Below are 16,679 nucleotides of genomic sequence, written 5' to 3'. Positions count from 1 at the left end.
TAATGCTTACCCTATAATAATTCACTCAATCACAGATTCATTTGGCACATCATTGGACACATGTTCTTACACATCATGAAATATATTGAAGCAAAAATTACAGATAGTGTAGCTTACAAATATAACTCAATTAACTGAACATGGCATTTATTTAAATATTATTTCACTTCCCACTGGGCAAAGACGTCAATTCAACATCTATTCCACGTTGGTTTAACATAATTTCAATGAAATGATGTGGAAACAACGTTGATTCAACCAGTGTGTGCCCAGTGGGTTGTTCAATTAAAAGACATTGGCAACTTTGTATTTCTAGTCAATTTCATCAGTAATCACAGAGAGTAATATAAACAGTTTGATTATGTGTTTAGCGGAGATCTTCTGTGTATAAAGTGACGCGGAAGGGCAAAAATGCCTTATTAAAACACAATTATAGGACCAAACACATATTTTGTGAAACCTGGAAGACAGACTGTTGATTGCCTAACAGTCAGATGCTACAGAAGAAGAAACAGTGCTATTCTCACAGTATGGAATATATATAGCAGCGATTCTGTCAACTGTCATCATCAATTCTGACACACTGACACTTTGATGGTACGGTGCCTTTCATGTTTCAGAGCATCAGCTATGGGGTTGTCTTTATACAGAAATAAAAAACGACTGGGAGCAGCATCGGGTCAGCCACACACAGGGATAGTACCCTTGAAGCAGTTGGGGTTACGTGCCTTGCTCAAGGGCACAGCACTCTGCTGTATCAGTGTGTATAGATGATAGCCTACATAGACAATGTATGATGACAGAGTTACCACTTACTCTCTCTCCTTTCTCTCCTTTGGACTTGAGGCCAAATGACTCAAACATCGCAGTGTTTTGCTGGAGTCTCTGTAATCAAACAAATGTCATGGAATTATGGTAGATGAATGAATGGATGGCTGGGTAAACGGATGCATGGATGGATGAATGAATGACTTAATTAATGAATTTAATAGTGGTGTAGAACATACCAGTCCACCATTACCAGAGCCATCTCCCTGTGAGTGACAGAGAAGAACAAGAGAACAAGGTAAACATAAAGGTGGTTCAAGTCCAAATATTTCATTTAATCATCAAGTCAGAAGTAACTAAATATAACTGTAGTCACCTTTTCACCTTTCTGCCCCTTTGAAAGTGAATCAGAAATGAGAAAGAGATTAATCTATTAATCAAATAGAAAAAAAAGTCATTAGCAGAACTGGTTGGAATGATGTCATTACCAGAACTGGTTGGAATGATGTCATTACCAGAACTGGTTGGAATGACATCATTAGTAGAACTGGTTGGGATGATGTCATTACCAGAACTGGTTGGAATGATGTCATTACCAGAACTGGTTGGAATGACTTCATCAGCAAAACTGGTTGTAATGACGTCATTAGCAGAACTGGTTGGAATGACGTCATTAGCAGAACTGGTTGGAATGACGTCATTAGCAGAACTGGTTGGAATGAGGTCATTTCAACCAGTTCTGGCTGCTGGGAGGGAACAAACCATAGATGTAGAATATATTCTATTTCTATGGGACAAACTCGGATACGTGATGCTGACACAAATCATGAAAAAGGCAATGTTGATGATGATGATAATGATGATGATTATGAGAAGGACATACCTTGCACTGTAAGGGGCAGGGGCCCTGGGGTTTGGTCAGCTCATCAGGGTCATCAGTTGGAGAGTCCAGCTGGGCAGACTAATAAAAGAGGTCAAACACATTGATGTTGACCTTATTATATGACCTTGAATCAGAGGCTGTAGGTCATTATCAATTACATCATAATTTCTACCTCGTGAACATTCTAATTCCAGCTGGATGGCGAGAGTAGCCCACTCCGATACACAGGTGAATTTCACATCTCTGTCACAATTGAGTTTTGGTAATTGGCTGCTTGTCACGCCCTGACTCAGGGGACGCTTATATGTTGAGTCAAGGTGTGTATATTCCTTGTTGTGCTCGTTCTATGTTATAGGATCTAGTAGGTCTAGATCTATGTTGGCCGGTGTGGTTCCCAATTAGAGGCAGCTGTCGCTCGTTGTCTCTGATTGGGGACCATACTTAGGCAGCCTATTGGCACTAGTGGGTTGTGGGATCTTGTTCCGTGTGAGGTTTGTTGTGTGTTACCTTTGGACGTCACGTTTCGTTGGTTTATTGTTTTGTCGTTGTTTATTAAGTTTAAATAAACATGTATGCATATCATGCTGCGCCTTGGTCTGACCCGTCTATGAACGAACGTGACAGAAGATCCCACCAAACACGGACCAAGCAGCGTGCCCAGGAGGACCGAACACCCTGGACACAGGTGGGGAAGATTTGGTCATGGGAGGAGATATTTTCGGTAAAAGGACCCTGGGCGAAGAAGGATGCCCAGGCAGGAGAGGAGCAACGGCAACACGGAAGCCGGCCGAGGAGGAAGCCCGAGAAGCAGCCCCAAGAAAATGTTGGGGGGGGGCTAAAGGGGTGGTCGGGGAGTGAGAGAGAAGAGCCCCGACCACTGCACCCGGTTGGTTTCCAGATTGGGTCCCCACGACCATGGGAAGAGGAAAGGGAACAGTATTATACTGAGGAGTCAGAGGATGAAGACGACGACGAGTTTCTGTTCCCTAACTCGTGGGGGCTCCCGGAGGAGTCCTCACGGGAAGAGGAGTGCCGACGACGGAGACCAGAGAGTATTTTTTTTGGGGGGGCACACGGTGTGGATGACGAGGCAGCAGGAAGCCGTGGAAGGGCGAATCTGCAGGTTAGGAGAGGAGGCCACCATGTTAAGGGGGCTATTGGTTCAGAGGGAGCAGGAGTTATTCGGTCAGAGGGAGGCGCTACAGGAGGCTAAAAGGGAGAAGGAAAGTGTAGAGGCACGGCGAGAGGAGCTGGTTAGGCAGCAGAAGGAGCGGGGGTTAATAAAGGAACCCAGTCCCGCACCTTGCACCAAGCAAGTGGTGCATGTCGCCAGTCCGGTACGGCCCGTTCCTGCTCCCCGCACTAAGCCAGTGGTGCGTGTTCCCAGTACGGCCCGACCCGTTCCTGCTCCTCGCACCAAGCCAGTGGTGCGCGTCGCCAACCCGGTCCGGCATGTTCCTGCTCCTTGCACCAAGCCAGTGGTGCGCGTCGCCAGCCCGGCCCGGCCTGTTCCTGCTCCTCGCACCAAGCCAGTGGTGCGCGTCGCTAGCCCGGCCTGTTCCTGCTCCTCGCACCAAGCCAGTGGTGCGCGTCGCCAGTCCGGCCCGGACTGTTCCTGCTCCTCGCACCAAGCCAGTGGTGCGCGTCGCCAGTCCGGCCCGGCCTGTTCCCGCTCCTCGCACCAAGCCAGTGGTGCGCGTCGCCAGCCCTGCCCGGCCTGTTCCCGCTCCTCGCACCAAGCCAGTGGTGCGCGTCGCCAGCCCGGTCCGGCCTGTTCCTGCTCCTCGCATCAAGCCAGTGGTGCGCGTCACCAGCCCGGCCCGGCCTGTTCCTGCTCCTGGCACCAAACCAGTGGTGTGCGTCGCCAGTCTGGTCCGGCCCGTGCCTGCTCCTCGCACCAGAGCAGTGGTGCTTTTGTCCAGTCCGGCCTCGGCCTGTTCCTGCTCCGCACACCAAGCCAGTGGTGCGCGTCGCCAGCCCGGCCCGGCCTGTTCCTGCTCCTCGCACTAAGCCAGTAGTGCGCGTCGCCGGCCCGGCTGGTTCCTGCTCCTCGCACTAAGCCAGTGGTGCGCGTCGCCAGTCCGGCCCGCCCTGTTCCCGCTCCTCGCACCAAGCCAGTGGTGCGCGTCGCCAACCCGGCCCGGCCTGTTCCCTCTCCTCGCACCAAGCCAGTGGTGCACGTCGCCAGTCCGGCCCGGCCTGTTCCCGCTCCTCGCACCAAGCCAGTGGTGCGCGTCGCCAGCCCGGCCCGGCCTGTACCTGCTCCTCGCACCAAGCCAGTGGTGCGCGTCGCCAGCCCGGCCTGTTCCTGCTCCTCGCACCAAGCCAGTGGTGCGCGTCGCCAGTCCGGCCCGGCCTGTTCCTGCTCCTCGCACCAAGCCAGTGGTGCGCGTCGCCAGTCCGGCCTGGCCTGTTCCCGCTCCTCGCACCAAGCCAGTGGTGCGCGTCGCCAGCCCGGTCCGGCCTGTTCCCGCTCCTCGCATCAAGCCAGTGGTGCGCGTCGCCAGCCCGGCCCGGCCTGTTCCCGCTCCTCGCACCAAGCCAGTGGTGCGCGTCGCCAGTCCGGCCCGGCCTGTTCCCGCTCCTCGCACCAAGCCAGTGGTGCGCGTCGCCAGTCCGGCCCGGCCTGTTCCCGCTCCTCGCACCAAGCCAGTGGTGCGCGTCGCCAGCCCGGCCCGGCCTGTTCCCGCTCCTCGCACCAAGCCAGTGGTGCGCGTCGCCAGCCCGGTCCGGCCTGTTCCTGCTCCTCGCATCAAGCCAGTGGTGCGCGTCGCCAGCCCGGCCCGGCCTGTTCCTGCTCCTGGCACCAAACCAGTGGTGCGCGTCGCCAGTCTGGTCCGGCCCGTGCCTGCTCCTCGCACCAGAGCAGTGGTGCTTTTGTCCAGCCCGGCCCGGCCTGTTCCTGCTCCTCGCACTAAGCCAGTAGTGCGCGTCGCCGGCCCGGCTGGTTCCTGCTCCTCGCACTAAGCCAGTGGTGCGCGTCGCCAGTCCGGCCCGCCCTGTTCCCGCTCCTCGCACCAAGCGAGTGGTGCGCATCGCCAACCCGGCCCGGCCTGTTCCTGCTCCTCGCACCAAGCCAGTGGTGCGCGTCGCCAGCCCGGCCTGTTCCTGCTCCTCGCACCAAGCCAGTGGTGCGCGTCGCCAGTCCGGCCCGGCCTGTTCCTGCTCCTCGCACCTAGCCAGTGGTGCGCGTCGCCAGTCCGGCCCGGCCTGTTCCCGCTCCTCGCACCAAGCCAGTGGTGCGCGTCGCCAGCCTGGTCCGGCCTGTTCCTGCTCCTCGCATCAAGCCAGTGGTGCGCGTCGCCAGCCCGGCCCGGCCTGTTCCTGCTCCTGGCACCAAACCAGTGGTGCGCGTCCCCAGTCTGGTCCGGCCCGTGCCTGCTCCTCGCACCAGAGCAGTGGTGCTTTTGTCCAGTCTGGCCTCGGCCTGTTCCTGCTCCTTGCACCAAGCCAGTGGTGCGCGTCGCCAGCCCGGCCCGGCCTGTTCCTGCTCCTGGCACCAAACCAGTGGTGCGCGTCGCCAGTCTGGTCCGGCCCGTGCCTGCTCCTCGCACCAGAGCAGTGGTGCTTTTGTCCGGCCTCGGGCTGTCCCTGCTCCTCGCACTAAGCCAGTAGTGCGCGTCGCCGGCCCGGCTGGTTCCTGCTCCTCGCACTAAGCCAGTGGTGCGCGTCGCCAGTCCGGCCCGGCCTGTTCCCGCTCCTCGCACCAAGCCAGTGGTGCGCGTCGCCAGCCCGGCCCGGCCTGTTCCCGCTCCTCGCACCAAGCCAGTGGTAAGCGTCGCCAGCCCGGTCCGGCCTGTTCCCGCTCCTCGCATCAAGCCAGTGGTGTGTTTGTCCAGTCCAGCACGGCCCGTGCCCGTTCCACCGGTGCTTGATCCGGCACCGGTCAGCTGCTCCACTCCGGAGCCAGAGCGGTCCGCTCCACCGGTGCCTGATCCAGTTCCGGTCAGCTGTTCCACTCCAGAGCCAGAGCAGTCCGCTCCGCCGGTGCCTGATCCAGCTCCGGTCAGCTGCTCCACTCCGGCGTCAGAGCAGTCCGCTCCACCGGTGCCTGATCCAGTTCCGGTCAGCTGCGCCACTCCGGAGCCAGAGCAGTCCGCTCCACTGGTGCCTGATCCAGTTCCGGTCAGCTGTTCCACTCCGGAGCCAGAGCAGTCCGCTCCGCCGGTGCCTGATCCAGCTCCGGTCAGCTGCTCCACTCCGGAGCCAGAGCAGTCCGCTCCACCGGTGCCTGATCCATCTCCGGTCAGCTGCGCCACTCCGGAGCCAGAGCAGTCCGCTCCACCGGGGTCTAGTCCAGCTCCGGTCAACGGCTCCACTTCGGAGCCAGAGCAGTCCACTCCACCGGTGCCTGATCCAGCTCCGGTCAGCGGCTCCACACCGGAGCCAGAGCAGTCCGCTCCATCGGGGTCCAGTCCAGCTCCGGTCAACGGCTCCACTTCGGAGCCAGAGCAGTCCGCTCCACCGGTGCCTGATCCAACTCCGGTCAGCTGCGCCAGTCCAGACCATGACGTCAGCCCCTCTCCAGGTTCGGGGTCTCCCACACCAGGGTCCAGACTGGGCCTGGCGTATCGTGGGAGGAAGGAGAGGGGAAGCAACGCGCCGAGCTCTAGACCAGACCAGGGGCGCAACAGGGAGGCGAAGAGTGAGAGGGCGTGACGAGCAGGCACGGGCCGGACCAGACTGGCGACGCGCACCACTGGTTTGGTGCCAGGAGCAGGAACAGGCCGGGCCGGGCTGGCGACGCGCACCACTGGCTTGGTGCAAGGAGCAGGAACAGGCCGAGGCCAGACTGGACAAAAGCACCACTGCTCTGGTGCGAGGAGCAGGCACGGGCCGGACCAGACTGGGGACGCGCACCACTGGTTTGGTGCCAGGAGCAGGAACAGGCCGGGCCGGGCTGGCGACGCGCACCACTGGCTTGATGCGAGGAGCAGGAACAGGCCGGACCAGGCTGGCGACGCGCACCACTGGCTTGGTGCGAGGAGCGGGAACAGGCCGGGCCGGACTGGCGACGCGCACCACTGGCTAGGTGCGAGGAGCAGGAACAGGCCGGGCCGGACTGGCGACGCGCACCACTGGCTTGGTGCGAGGAGCAGGAACAGGCCGGGCTGGCGACGTCCAGACCATGACGTCAGCCCCTCTCCAGGTTCGGGGTCTCCCACACCAGGGTCCAGACTGGGCCTGGCGTATCGTGGGAGGAAGGAGAGGGGAAGCAACGCGCCGAGCTCTAGACCAGACCAGGGGCGCAACAGGGAGGCGAAGAGTGAGAGGTCGTCACGCCCTGAGCCGGATCCGCCTCCGAGGCGGAATGCCCACCCGGCCCCTACCCTGTTATGTTTATGTTGTGCGGTCGGAGTCCGCACCTTTGGGGGGGGGTACTGTCACGCTCTGACTCAGGGGACGCTTAAATGTTGAGTCAGGGTGTGTATATTCCTTGTTGTGCTTGTTCTATGTTATAGGATCTAGTAGGTCTCGATCTATGTTGGCCGGTGTGGTTCCCAATCAGAGGCAGCTGTCGCTCGTTGTCTCTGATTGGGGACCATACTTAGGCAGCCTATTGGCACTAGTGGGTTGTGGGATTTTGTTCCGTGTGAGGTTTGTTGTGTGTTACCTTTGGACGTCACGTTTCGTTGGTTTATTGTTTTGTCGTTGTTTATTAAGTTTAAATAAACATGTATGCATATCACGCTGCGCCTTGGTCTGACCCGTCTATGAACGAACGTGACACTGCTTGCCAACATTCCACACTTCATACTTATCTAGCTATGATCCCAGCTAAGGAGACATATTGAGCAGACATTATTAGCAAGCTAAAATGCTTTAAAACAAGCATGTTGTTCCAAAAAGTCCTGATGTAGTACCTTTCATTTCAAATGATATATTAGTTTCATTCAGATGTGTGTATTCTGTACCTCGTCGTGTTGTCTGAACTCTGAGTGCAGCGCCTCGCTGCAGATGTTGCTGATGAACTTTCTCTCTATGGAGGAGAAGTCGTCAAAGTCCCTGGCGTAGAAGATGTTCTGGTAGCTGGCTGGATACGCTATCTTCTTCAGCTCGTCCATGTCTGCGTTGGCCACCCCGATGGCCAGCACACTCACGCCTAAGAGAGAGGGGAGTGAATATCACGGAAGAACGTGACAATACATGACATGACATAAATAATGCAACATGATATAATGTTATACAACAATATGAGAAGTCAAAGGCTTTTGACAAGGAACAGGTACTGGATATCACTACATGTATCAAAGACAGGTGAGATATGCCTGTGTAGATTAATCTGTGTTAAAAATATGTTTTCAGGAGCTTGCGTGTCAGTAGCAATGGCTCCTAATCAACAAGAATAGAATGGCTACAATCCTTAGACTTCCCAACACATTGACCACGGTTTTGACTAGATGGTATACAGCTATGAACGGAAGTTACTTTTCGTAGCAGGTTAGGAGAACTTAGGCGTAGCAGGTTAGGAGAATTGGGTTAAGGTTAGGAAAAGGGTTAGGGTTAGCTAAAATGCACTCCTAGCCTGCTATGAAAAGTCACTTCAGTCCGTAGCTGTTTACCATCTAGCCACAACCTTTGACCCCCAGTAGGTACATTATGGCCTTTGACCTCTCACCCCCAGTATGTAGAGTATGACCTTTGACATCTGAACTGACCATAAGCCTGTGCTATCCTGGAGGGTTGCTCCACATCGTCCACGGCCCGGCCGTCTGTCAGCAACACCAAGACATGGGACACCTCCTGCCTCATCCCCAGAGACTCCTGGAACAGCTCCTTCAGAACGTAGCTCATCCCCTTCCCTATGGAACAACAATAGATTCACTGGCAATATCGCTATCAGTATGTACACACACCAGTGGAGGCTCCTCAGAGGAGGAAGGAGAGGACCATCCTCAGTGAATTTCAGAAAATTTTAAATAGTGAAACATTAAAAAAGTTATCATTTTTTGATAAAATTATACTAAATATATTCACGTCACCAAATAATTTATTAAAACATACTGTTTTGCAATGAAGGTCTACAGTAGCCTCAGCAGCACTCTGTAGGGTAACACCATGGTGTAGCCGGAAGACAGTTAGCTTCTGTCCTCCTTTGGGTACATTGATTTCAATACAAAACCTAGGAGGTTCATGGTTCTCACCCCCTTCCATAGACTTACACAGTAATTATGACAACTTCCGGAGGATGTCCTCCAACCTATCAGAGCTCTTGCAGCATAAACAGACATGTTGTCCACCCAATCAAAGGATCAGATAATTAATCTAGTACTGAAAGCATAAGCTACAGCTAGCTAGCACTGCAGTGCATAAAATGTGGTGAGTAGTTGACTCAAAGAGAGAGACAGACAATAGCTGAACAATTTTTTACAAATTAATTTCTTCCAAAATTAAGGAGAAGTGAGAGACAGAGAGAGAGAGAGAGAGAGAAGCGCTAGCTATATTTCGTAGTAAATATTTGTTTCACTTTCATTTAGTTAGCATCGAATGCAGCTAGCTAGTTAAGCCTACTCAAACACCCAGCTCAAACAGAGAGGGAGGGATGGGGAGGTAGCTGACTACGGCTATCCAACACTGGAACTCTTCCTAGTCAAGTTAAGCTTTTGGTTTTATTAATTTATTGCCACCGGGGCCCGCCAGTGTAACTCCTAAACTGCTTGCTGCTGACTGTACACTGTACTGCAACTAACGCGTTAGTTCTAGTAGCTATGTTGACTATGACGTGACAATGATGTAGGCTGTGTGTAGCAGTCAGTGGTCATGATATGAAGGTTTGGCTTGGAAATGTTTTTTCACCTGGTCACAGACAGTCCACAAGCGAAGGGAGAAGGTGAGAGGAAGAGAGCGCGTAGATAGATGCGAGAAGGAATTATATATACACAACGAGCTGTTTGTATGTGGCTGCTGTTAAAGTGAACTGTGTTTGCGTGTGATCAGGGGTGTATTCATTGTGCCGATTCTGTTAAAAAACATTTCTTAAACGGAAGCGAACGGAACAAAAAGGGGATAAACATAACTGAATTTGTCCAATAGAAACTCTATTTTGCAACTGTTGGTCTAATGATTACACCCTATATCAGCTAGATGCAGGCAAGAGTGTGCAACGCGTTATTGAATGTGTCACTGTCTGTCCATGTGTCACTGTCTGTCACCTCAAATCTGTCTCTCGACCTGTGTACCTACATTGTAAACTTTCATTCATAGGCTAGGTTGTAGCAACCTCATGATGGGTACAGGGAAAATTCGAGTATCATGTAGTAGCCTAAACCTATCGATGTTACATTGAGCTGGGTGAATGGAATATGAATGACAGTCATCCAATATGCTGTAATAGAAATAAGGCCATGTTCATAAAACATTTTATCATCCTCCCTCATCTTAAACGGCACCGGCCGCCACTGACACACACACAGACACACACACAGACTTGCTCGCAGGCACTTACGCAGGCACAATATAGAGAGTCAATATGTATTGAAAGTGAATAGGCATGGAGGGTGTGTCACAATTTCAAAATGCAAACACAACTGGAGACAGCTGGTCATTTCTGGAAACAGGCGTTTGACAAGACAAGGCTACGGTAGCTAGCAAAAGAGGGTAAAAACTTCAGCTGGCTAGCTAAACATCTTAGCTAGCTGTGGGGCGAAACCAGCACCGGACTACCGCATTTGGGGCCACCGGGGCATCAACCTCCATGAAGCTATGAGAAAATGTTGCAGTTTTAAAGAAGATTCTACACTTTTTGTCATGGGTCAGAGAGAAAAATTGCTGTTTTATAGCTCATCTCATGCTATTGTTCACATTTTGCCATGAGGCTGAGAGAACATTTAGCAGTTTTAAAGCTAATTTCCTGCAACTCTACACATTTTGCTATCATATGCTATCTGGGGGGCACCCGACCTCCAGGGGTACGTGCCCTGCGTGCCCGTTAGGTAATCTGGCCCTGGGCGAAACAGTTAGTTAATTAGTTGTGAAAATGCAAAGCTGTCTCCAAAAGGCAAGGCAAGTTAACCTTTGGACGTTTGTGAGGTCTCCACTTTCAAAGCTTATAGACATTCTACGCAGACAGAGTGTCAGTGCGTATGTGTGCGTGTGTGTGTGTGTGTGTGTGTACCTGTTTTGGTGTTGCCTCCTCCATAGCGTATTCCTCTCAGAGCCTTTAGTACAGAGTTCCTGTTCTTGTAGTCATTCAGTTTGAACTCTATCCTTGGTTCATCACTGTAGTGCACCACTGCTATCTGAGGGGAGAGACGGGACAGTCAGTGGCAATTACCTACATTCAATAACAAAGTTATCTTATCATGACATTTATCATTCCCCTTCATATTGCCTATATAGAAAATAAAGTTTGAATGAAATACAGCAAGAGGCTACGCTTGTACAATAGGGTACATACTTTGGGCGGACTGAAAAAGGAAGATGATTTCAAATGTCCTGTGCTTTTAGGTTTCAGCTTTTAACATATTGCATCTAAAACATTGTCACAAAGTTTGCAACAACAACCCAGACCTTAAACTCCAAAAGAGCAAGCCAAGATGAGGGTGGCCAGGACCTTAACCCCTAAAAGAACAAGCCAAGGTGAGGGTGACCAGGACCTTAACCCCAAAAAGAGCAAGCCAAGGTGAGGGTGACCAGGACCTTAACCCCAAAAAGAGCAAGCCAAGGTGAGGGTGACCAGGACCTTAACCCCTAAAAGAGCAAGCCAAGGTGAGGGTGACCAGACCTTAAACCCAAAAAGAGCAAGCCAAGGTGAGGGTGACCAGGACCTTAACCCCTAAAAGAGCAAGCCAAGGTGAGGGTGACCAGACCTTAAACCCAAAAAGAGCAAGCCAAGGTGAGGGTGGCCAGGACCTTAACCCCAAAAAGAGCAAGCCAAGGTGAGGGTGACCAGAACCTTAACCCCTAAAAGAACAAGCCAAGGTGAGGGTGGCCAGGACCAGCTTGGTAGGAAGAAACCAGACTCACTATGATGGAGCTCAGTAGTATACAGTCCACATGACAGGTACAGTCAACCAGGTACACTTCAGGTACAGTCAACCAGGTACACTTCAGGTACAGTCAACCAGGTGCACTTCAGGTACAGTCAACCAGGTGCACTTCAGGTACAGTCAACCAGGTACAGTCAACCAGGTACTCTTCAGGTACAGTCAACCAGGTACACTTTAGGTACAGTCAACCAGGTACACTTCAGGTACAGTAAACCAGGTACACTTCACTCTTACATTGCTATGGTTTTTTATTGTGTGTGATGTGTTAACATACATTGTGTCTGTTAATCCTAAAATGAACAGTAAAGCTTTTGAAATAGTGAAGGTGTGTGACCTCTGACCTGTGTACCCTGAGGACCAATCACAGGGAAATAGGTGACAACCCGGAACAGGAAGTCCTTGAGCTTGGCAAAGTTATTGGATCCGATGCTCCACGACTCATCCACCAGGAACACTATGTCTGCCTTCACCTTACCGCACACTGCAACACACACACAAACACACACACACACACACACACACACACACGCATGCGCACACATAAACGTGCAGGCACACACACACGCAGCAACGCAAGCACGCGCACACACACACACCGGTCATGGTGACAGTGATAGTGGTCATTAACAGACACTATTATCATCAGACAGAACATTGCTAAATGAACATGGTGAAATCTACAGTCTTAAGAAGTAGTCTCTAATGGAGGTAAGTGCTGTTATTCTGAGGGTCTGTTAGTTTGCTCTGCTTGTAATGCCTAACAGCTATTCATCTACTGTAGATGAATAGCTGTTAGGCATTACAAGCAGAGCAAACTAACAGACCCTCAGAATAACAGCACTTACCTCCATTAGAGACTACTTCTTAAGACTGTAGATTTCACCATGTTCATTTAGCAATGTTCTGTCTGATGATAATAGTGTCTGTTAATATATACTGTGTCTGTATATAGGTACTATAAATACAGTTGTTACCTGGCCCTGGTCCAACAGTTGTCTCTGTATCCAAAACCAATATGTTTCTGGTAGTGGTGGTGAGATGGCCGACGCTGGTGGTGGTTGCAGCTGTTTTGACAATGGTGGTGCTTGGGGGTTTCTTGGCGGCAGCGGTAGTGGCCTTGGAGGGGGCTTTGGTGATGGGGGAGTGGGCCGTGGTGGTGTTGGCTGCGTTGGGGTGGGAGGCGGAGAGGGTGTGAGGGGGGAGAGGGGCAGGCGTGGAGGGTAAAGACTGGACAGGCACAAGAGGACGGTCTTTGGCCACTGTAAGGAAATAGATTAATATGCAGTAGTGTAGTGTTGTGCTTGGACACATTTTACATGATATACTGTGTATATTATATATTACAGTTGTAATGTCACATACACCGGCTAGGTGCAGTGAAATGTGTTGTTCTACAGGTTCAGCCATAGTAGTACGGCACCCCTGGAGCAAATTAGGGTTAAGTGCCTTGCTCACGGGCCCATTGGCAGATTTTCCATCTTGTCGGCTCAGTTATTCGAACCGGAGACCTTTCGGTTACTGGCACAACGCTCTAACCGCTAGGCTAGCTGCCCTACACCTACACCATAGTAATTACTGAGTAATAACTTAAGTAATGACCTAGTAAGTACATGAACCAGCATGTCCTGTATGATAGACGGTTTCCAGTGAAGTGTATAAAAATTTAATGGACAGCTCTCCAAATGTTGCATTTCTTACAGCGTTAATATCTGCAAGGATATCTACAAGGATAGCAGCAGTCAACATTTTTTGTTGTTGTCGTTTTTGAACTTTTGAGTGAGCACGTTGTTTATTGTTCCAGTCTATTGGAGCCATAATGTGAAGAGGTATTAAGCCTTACCTATCTTGTGGTAGATAGAGTTGATGGGTCCCTCCACCTCTCCATACAGAGGTCTGATGGTGAAGACGTAGGTCCTGCCATACAGCAGATCACTCAGCTTAAACATGGTGGCAGCAGGGCCAAGCTTCTCCTTTTTGGTGTCCAACCCTGAAAATAAAAAGTGTGCTCATATGTAGTTAAAAAACAATCAATTTAACCTTTAGCCAGGTATGTCATTGGGAACAAATTGTCCACAGGTTGGTCAAAGGGGTGAACAGTTGTAAAAAGTGACAACCACAAAAAATTGTCATCCGTCTAAAAACACATAACACAGTCTAATTCCAAGGGTAACTCAGATAGCCACATCACATTAACAGTTTGGAACAATTGACAATTTACAGGACAAAATCACCATTTACACCTTGAATTCGCCCCCGCGGATTATAATTATTATGCCTACATGATGATTTCTATTCATTATGGCCTCCAAACACTTCACATTTTAAAAATGGAGAAGATGAAACCTAGCATAGTTCACTCTGATAAAATCTCCAGCAAGTAGGCTTCTCGTGTGACAGACTGAATCATTTGGTTCTGGGTGCCGAGATTACCAAAAAGTGACTGGGACATGAAAGACAATCCCTGACATTACATTTGTACTTTAGGCAGTTTATTGAAGGAAATGACTTGGATAAGAGAGTGAGGTACTGTCTAAATATACCCACCAACTGCCATGCTCACACAAAGCACAAAGTCATTAACACTAGGCCTATACTGATGTCACTGTCATAGGCCCCATTCCAATTGTATGAATGTGCTTCCTTCCTTCCCCTCTTCCTTGAAATAATCACTGATTAGAAATGACTGGCAGTTGAAAGCCATGTGGGGGAGCCCTTTGGTTCACCTACCCAGTCATATCTAGTCAGTGACTACTTCAACATTGGGAGACGGGAGGGCCTAAAAACTGTAGACATTTTTAAGAAAGATCTTAAGAAACACCTTTCTAGCTGTGCTTTTACTTAGGGTGCTTTTAATCATACTATTTATTTTATACTATCTATTTTATGTATTTGTATTTATTTGAATGCATTAGTTTCTTACGTCCACATTTGTTTAAAATAATTGTCTCATTTTGAAAACAGTGTTTTTATCTTTCTCACCTTTTATAACTGTATTTGTTTAAGAATGTTGAATTGCATCCTCTGTCAGTAATGTGCTGTATAAATAGATTGATTGAGGAAGGATGCATTATTAAGGATTTTGAATGGGGCCATAGCCTGACGTTATCATCTGTGCTGGTGTCATAGCCTGATGTGATTGGCTGTGCTGGTGTCATATCCTGATGTGATTGGCTGTGCTTTGACCTCTGACCTGAGATGTGCCTCCAGGAGAGCAGGTACCCAGAAACCCCGGCAACGCTGATCCAGTTGAGGGAGGTACTGCTGTCTGTGGTGTCCAGCGCTGCGAAGCCGTTCACTTTGGGCAGGTCCACTGGAACATAACACATCCAACACATAAGTGATTGAGAATGGCTACATCGCAGTCAGACTGCAGACAAATCACCTTGCATCCCAAATAACTACTCATTATGTGATCAAGATTATCGATTCTGCGCCTCGCCTTCCTCAAACTGATCCCCTCAACTACACTGAATGACTTTAAGATACCTTACTGCTACTTTTTTGGCTAGGTGGTGGTGCTAGGTGAGTAGAGACGTGTGACAGGTCTACATTTGAGTAATTTAGCAGCCACTCTTATCCAGAGGAATATCTGAGAGGTGTAGCCATAGTTCACTACTCACAGGTGCGTGCAGTGACCAGGAACGGGCTCCCTTCTCGGCCCCCCACCAAAGACGCCACCTGGATCTTATAGGCAGAGCTCTCCTGTAACTTAGGAATGGTGAAGGCGGTAGTGGAGGAAGAGACTAGCTGGGACTTCTCATCGTCACCTAGAGGCAGGGAGGCCAACATGCATGGGATATTTATAGGTCGGGACAACAGGATAGCCTACAGCTATTTCACAATGATCTTTCCTTCATTCCTCACATCCTCTCTCCTCACCTTGAAGCAGAACTTAGGTCTGAGGGGAGGTTCCATGTCCTCTAATACAAGAGGGAGGTGAGGGGATGCAAGGAAGCCGGAAAGACAAATTGAGATAGAGCCTACTTGTGAATGTGTGTGTATGTGTGTGTGCGTGTGCATACATGTATGTGTGTGTTCCTCACCATGGAAGGGGCTCCAGGAGATCTTGTAGCCAGTGATCCCAGGTGTTCTCCTCCAGGCCAGTTTGAAGGAGTTGACTCCGACATCCACCACCTTCACCTCCTTGACCGCCTGGATCAGCTCTGATTCTGTCACCGATGCTGACACAACCACATCAAACAGTAGATGTAGGTTAGTTTAAGATAAACAATAGATGTGTGGTGAGATTTCTGCCACAAAATGGCTGCCGTTACATGGATGCTACACATTGGTGGTGGATGAGGTGAGTTTCTGCCTTTCAACATAGAACGCTTTGAGCATATTCCAGATGCTCACCTTGAATACATATACAATTAATTATCATTATTAATGTTGTGACAATGTTCCTCATTCCACAATACAACAGACTGGATGGACTTCTTCAATGTAAATTGAGAGAGTTTTTTGTTTTACACAAGGCCAGTTCCAGCAAGTACTTTCTGTTAAAAGTTTCTAACAGTCGAAACGAACTCAGATAAAACTATTAGATGATAACAACCATGCCAGGCAGCAGTGACACACACACACACGGCAGTGGTTAAAACACAAGCCTTAAGTGAAAACAAAGGGAACTGCAGTTAAAATAGCAAGCTCAAAGTAAATGACCCGTCAATCAAACGAGGGCACCACATCCCCTACTTAATTACAATATCAGGACTTCATCCACAGGGCTGTGGGTTATGTAAATAGCCAGTTACTCAGTGTTACACACTCCATATTTTCCGTATAATGTACAGTGAGGGAAAAAAGTATTTGATCCCCTGCTGATTTCGTATGTTTGCCCACTGACAAAGAAATGATCAGTCTATAATTTTAATGGTAGGTTTATTTGAACAGTGAGAGACAGAATAACAACAAAGAAATCCAGAAAAACGGATGTCAAAAATTTTATAAATTGATTTGCATTTTAATGAGGGAAATAAGTATTTGACCCCCTCTCAATCAGAAAGATTTCTGGCTCCCAGGTGTCTTTTATACAG

General features: G+C 50.1%; 1 protein-coding gene across 1 annotated transcript in view; it reads right to left on the bottom strand.

Moving 5' to 3' along the window:
* Positions 1 to 16,679, bottom strand: part of LOC121548155 (collagen alpha-1(VII) chain-like) — a 95,506-nt gene that overhangs the window by 65,361 nt on the left and 13,466 nt on the right. The window contains exons 12-24 of the mRNA XM_045225413.1: positions 15,684 to 15,821; positions 15,261 to 15,407; positions 14,831 to 14,950; positions 13,481 to 13,627; positions 12,615 to 12,899; positions 11,982 to 12,121; positions 10,767 to 10,890; positions 8,311 to 8,454; positions 7,567 to 7,754; positions 1,652 to 1,729; positions 1,145 to 1,162; positions 1,008 to 1,034; positions 817 to 885 (exon numbers count right to left, since the gene is read on the bottom strand). Of these exons, the coding sequence (XP_045081348.1) occupies positions 817 to 885; positions 1,008 to 1,034; positions 1,145 to 1,162; positions 1,652 to 1,729; positions 7,567 to 7,754; positions 8,311 to 8,454; positions 10,767 to 10,890; positions 11,982 to 12,121; positions 12,615 to 12,899; positions 13,481 to 13,627; positions 14,831 to 14,950; positions 15,261 to 15,407; positions 15,684 to 15,821 (1,625 nt within the window). The remainder of the gene's footprint in view (positions 1 to 816; positions 886 to 1,007; positions 1,035 to 1,144; positions 1,163 to 1,651; positions 1,730 to 7,566; positions 7,755 to 8,310; positions 8,455 to 10,766; positions 10,891 to 11,981; positions 12,122 to 12,614; positions 12,900 to 13,480; positions 13,628 to 14,830; positions 14,951 to 15,260; positions 15,408 to 15,683; positions 15,822 to 16,679) is intronic.

This window comes from Coregonus clupeaformis, chromosome 2, assembly GCF_020615455.1.
Source record: "Coregonus clupeaformis isolate EN_2021a chromosome 2, ASM2061545v1, whole genome shotgun sequence".
Lineage (NCBI taxonomy): Eukaryota > Metazoa > Chordata > Actinopteri > Salmoniformes > Salmonidae > Coregonus > Coregonus clupeaformis.
This window is presented reverse-complemented; position numbering and strand designations above follow the sequence as displayed.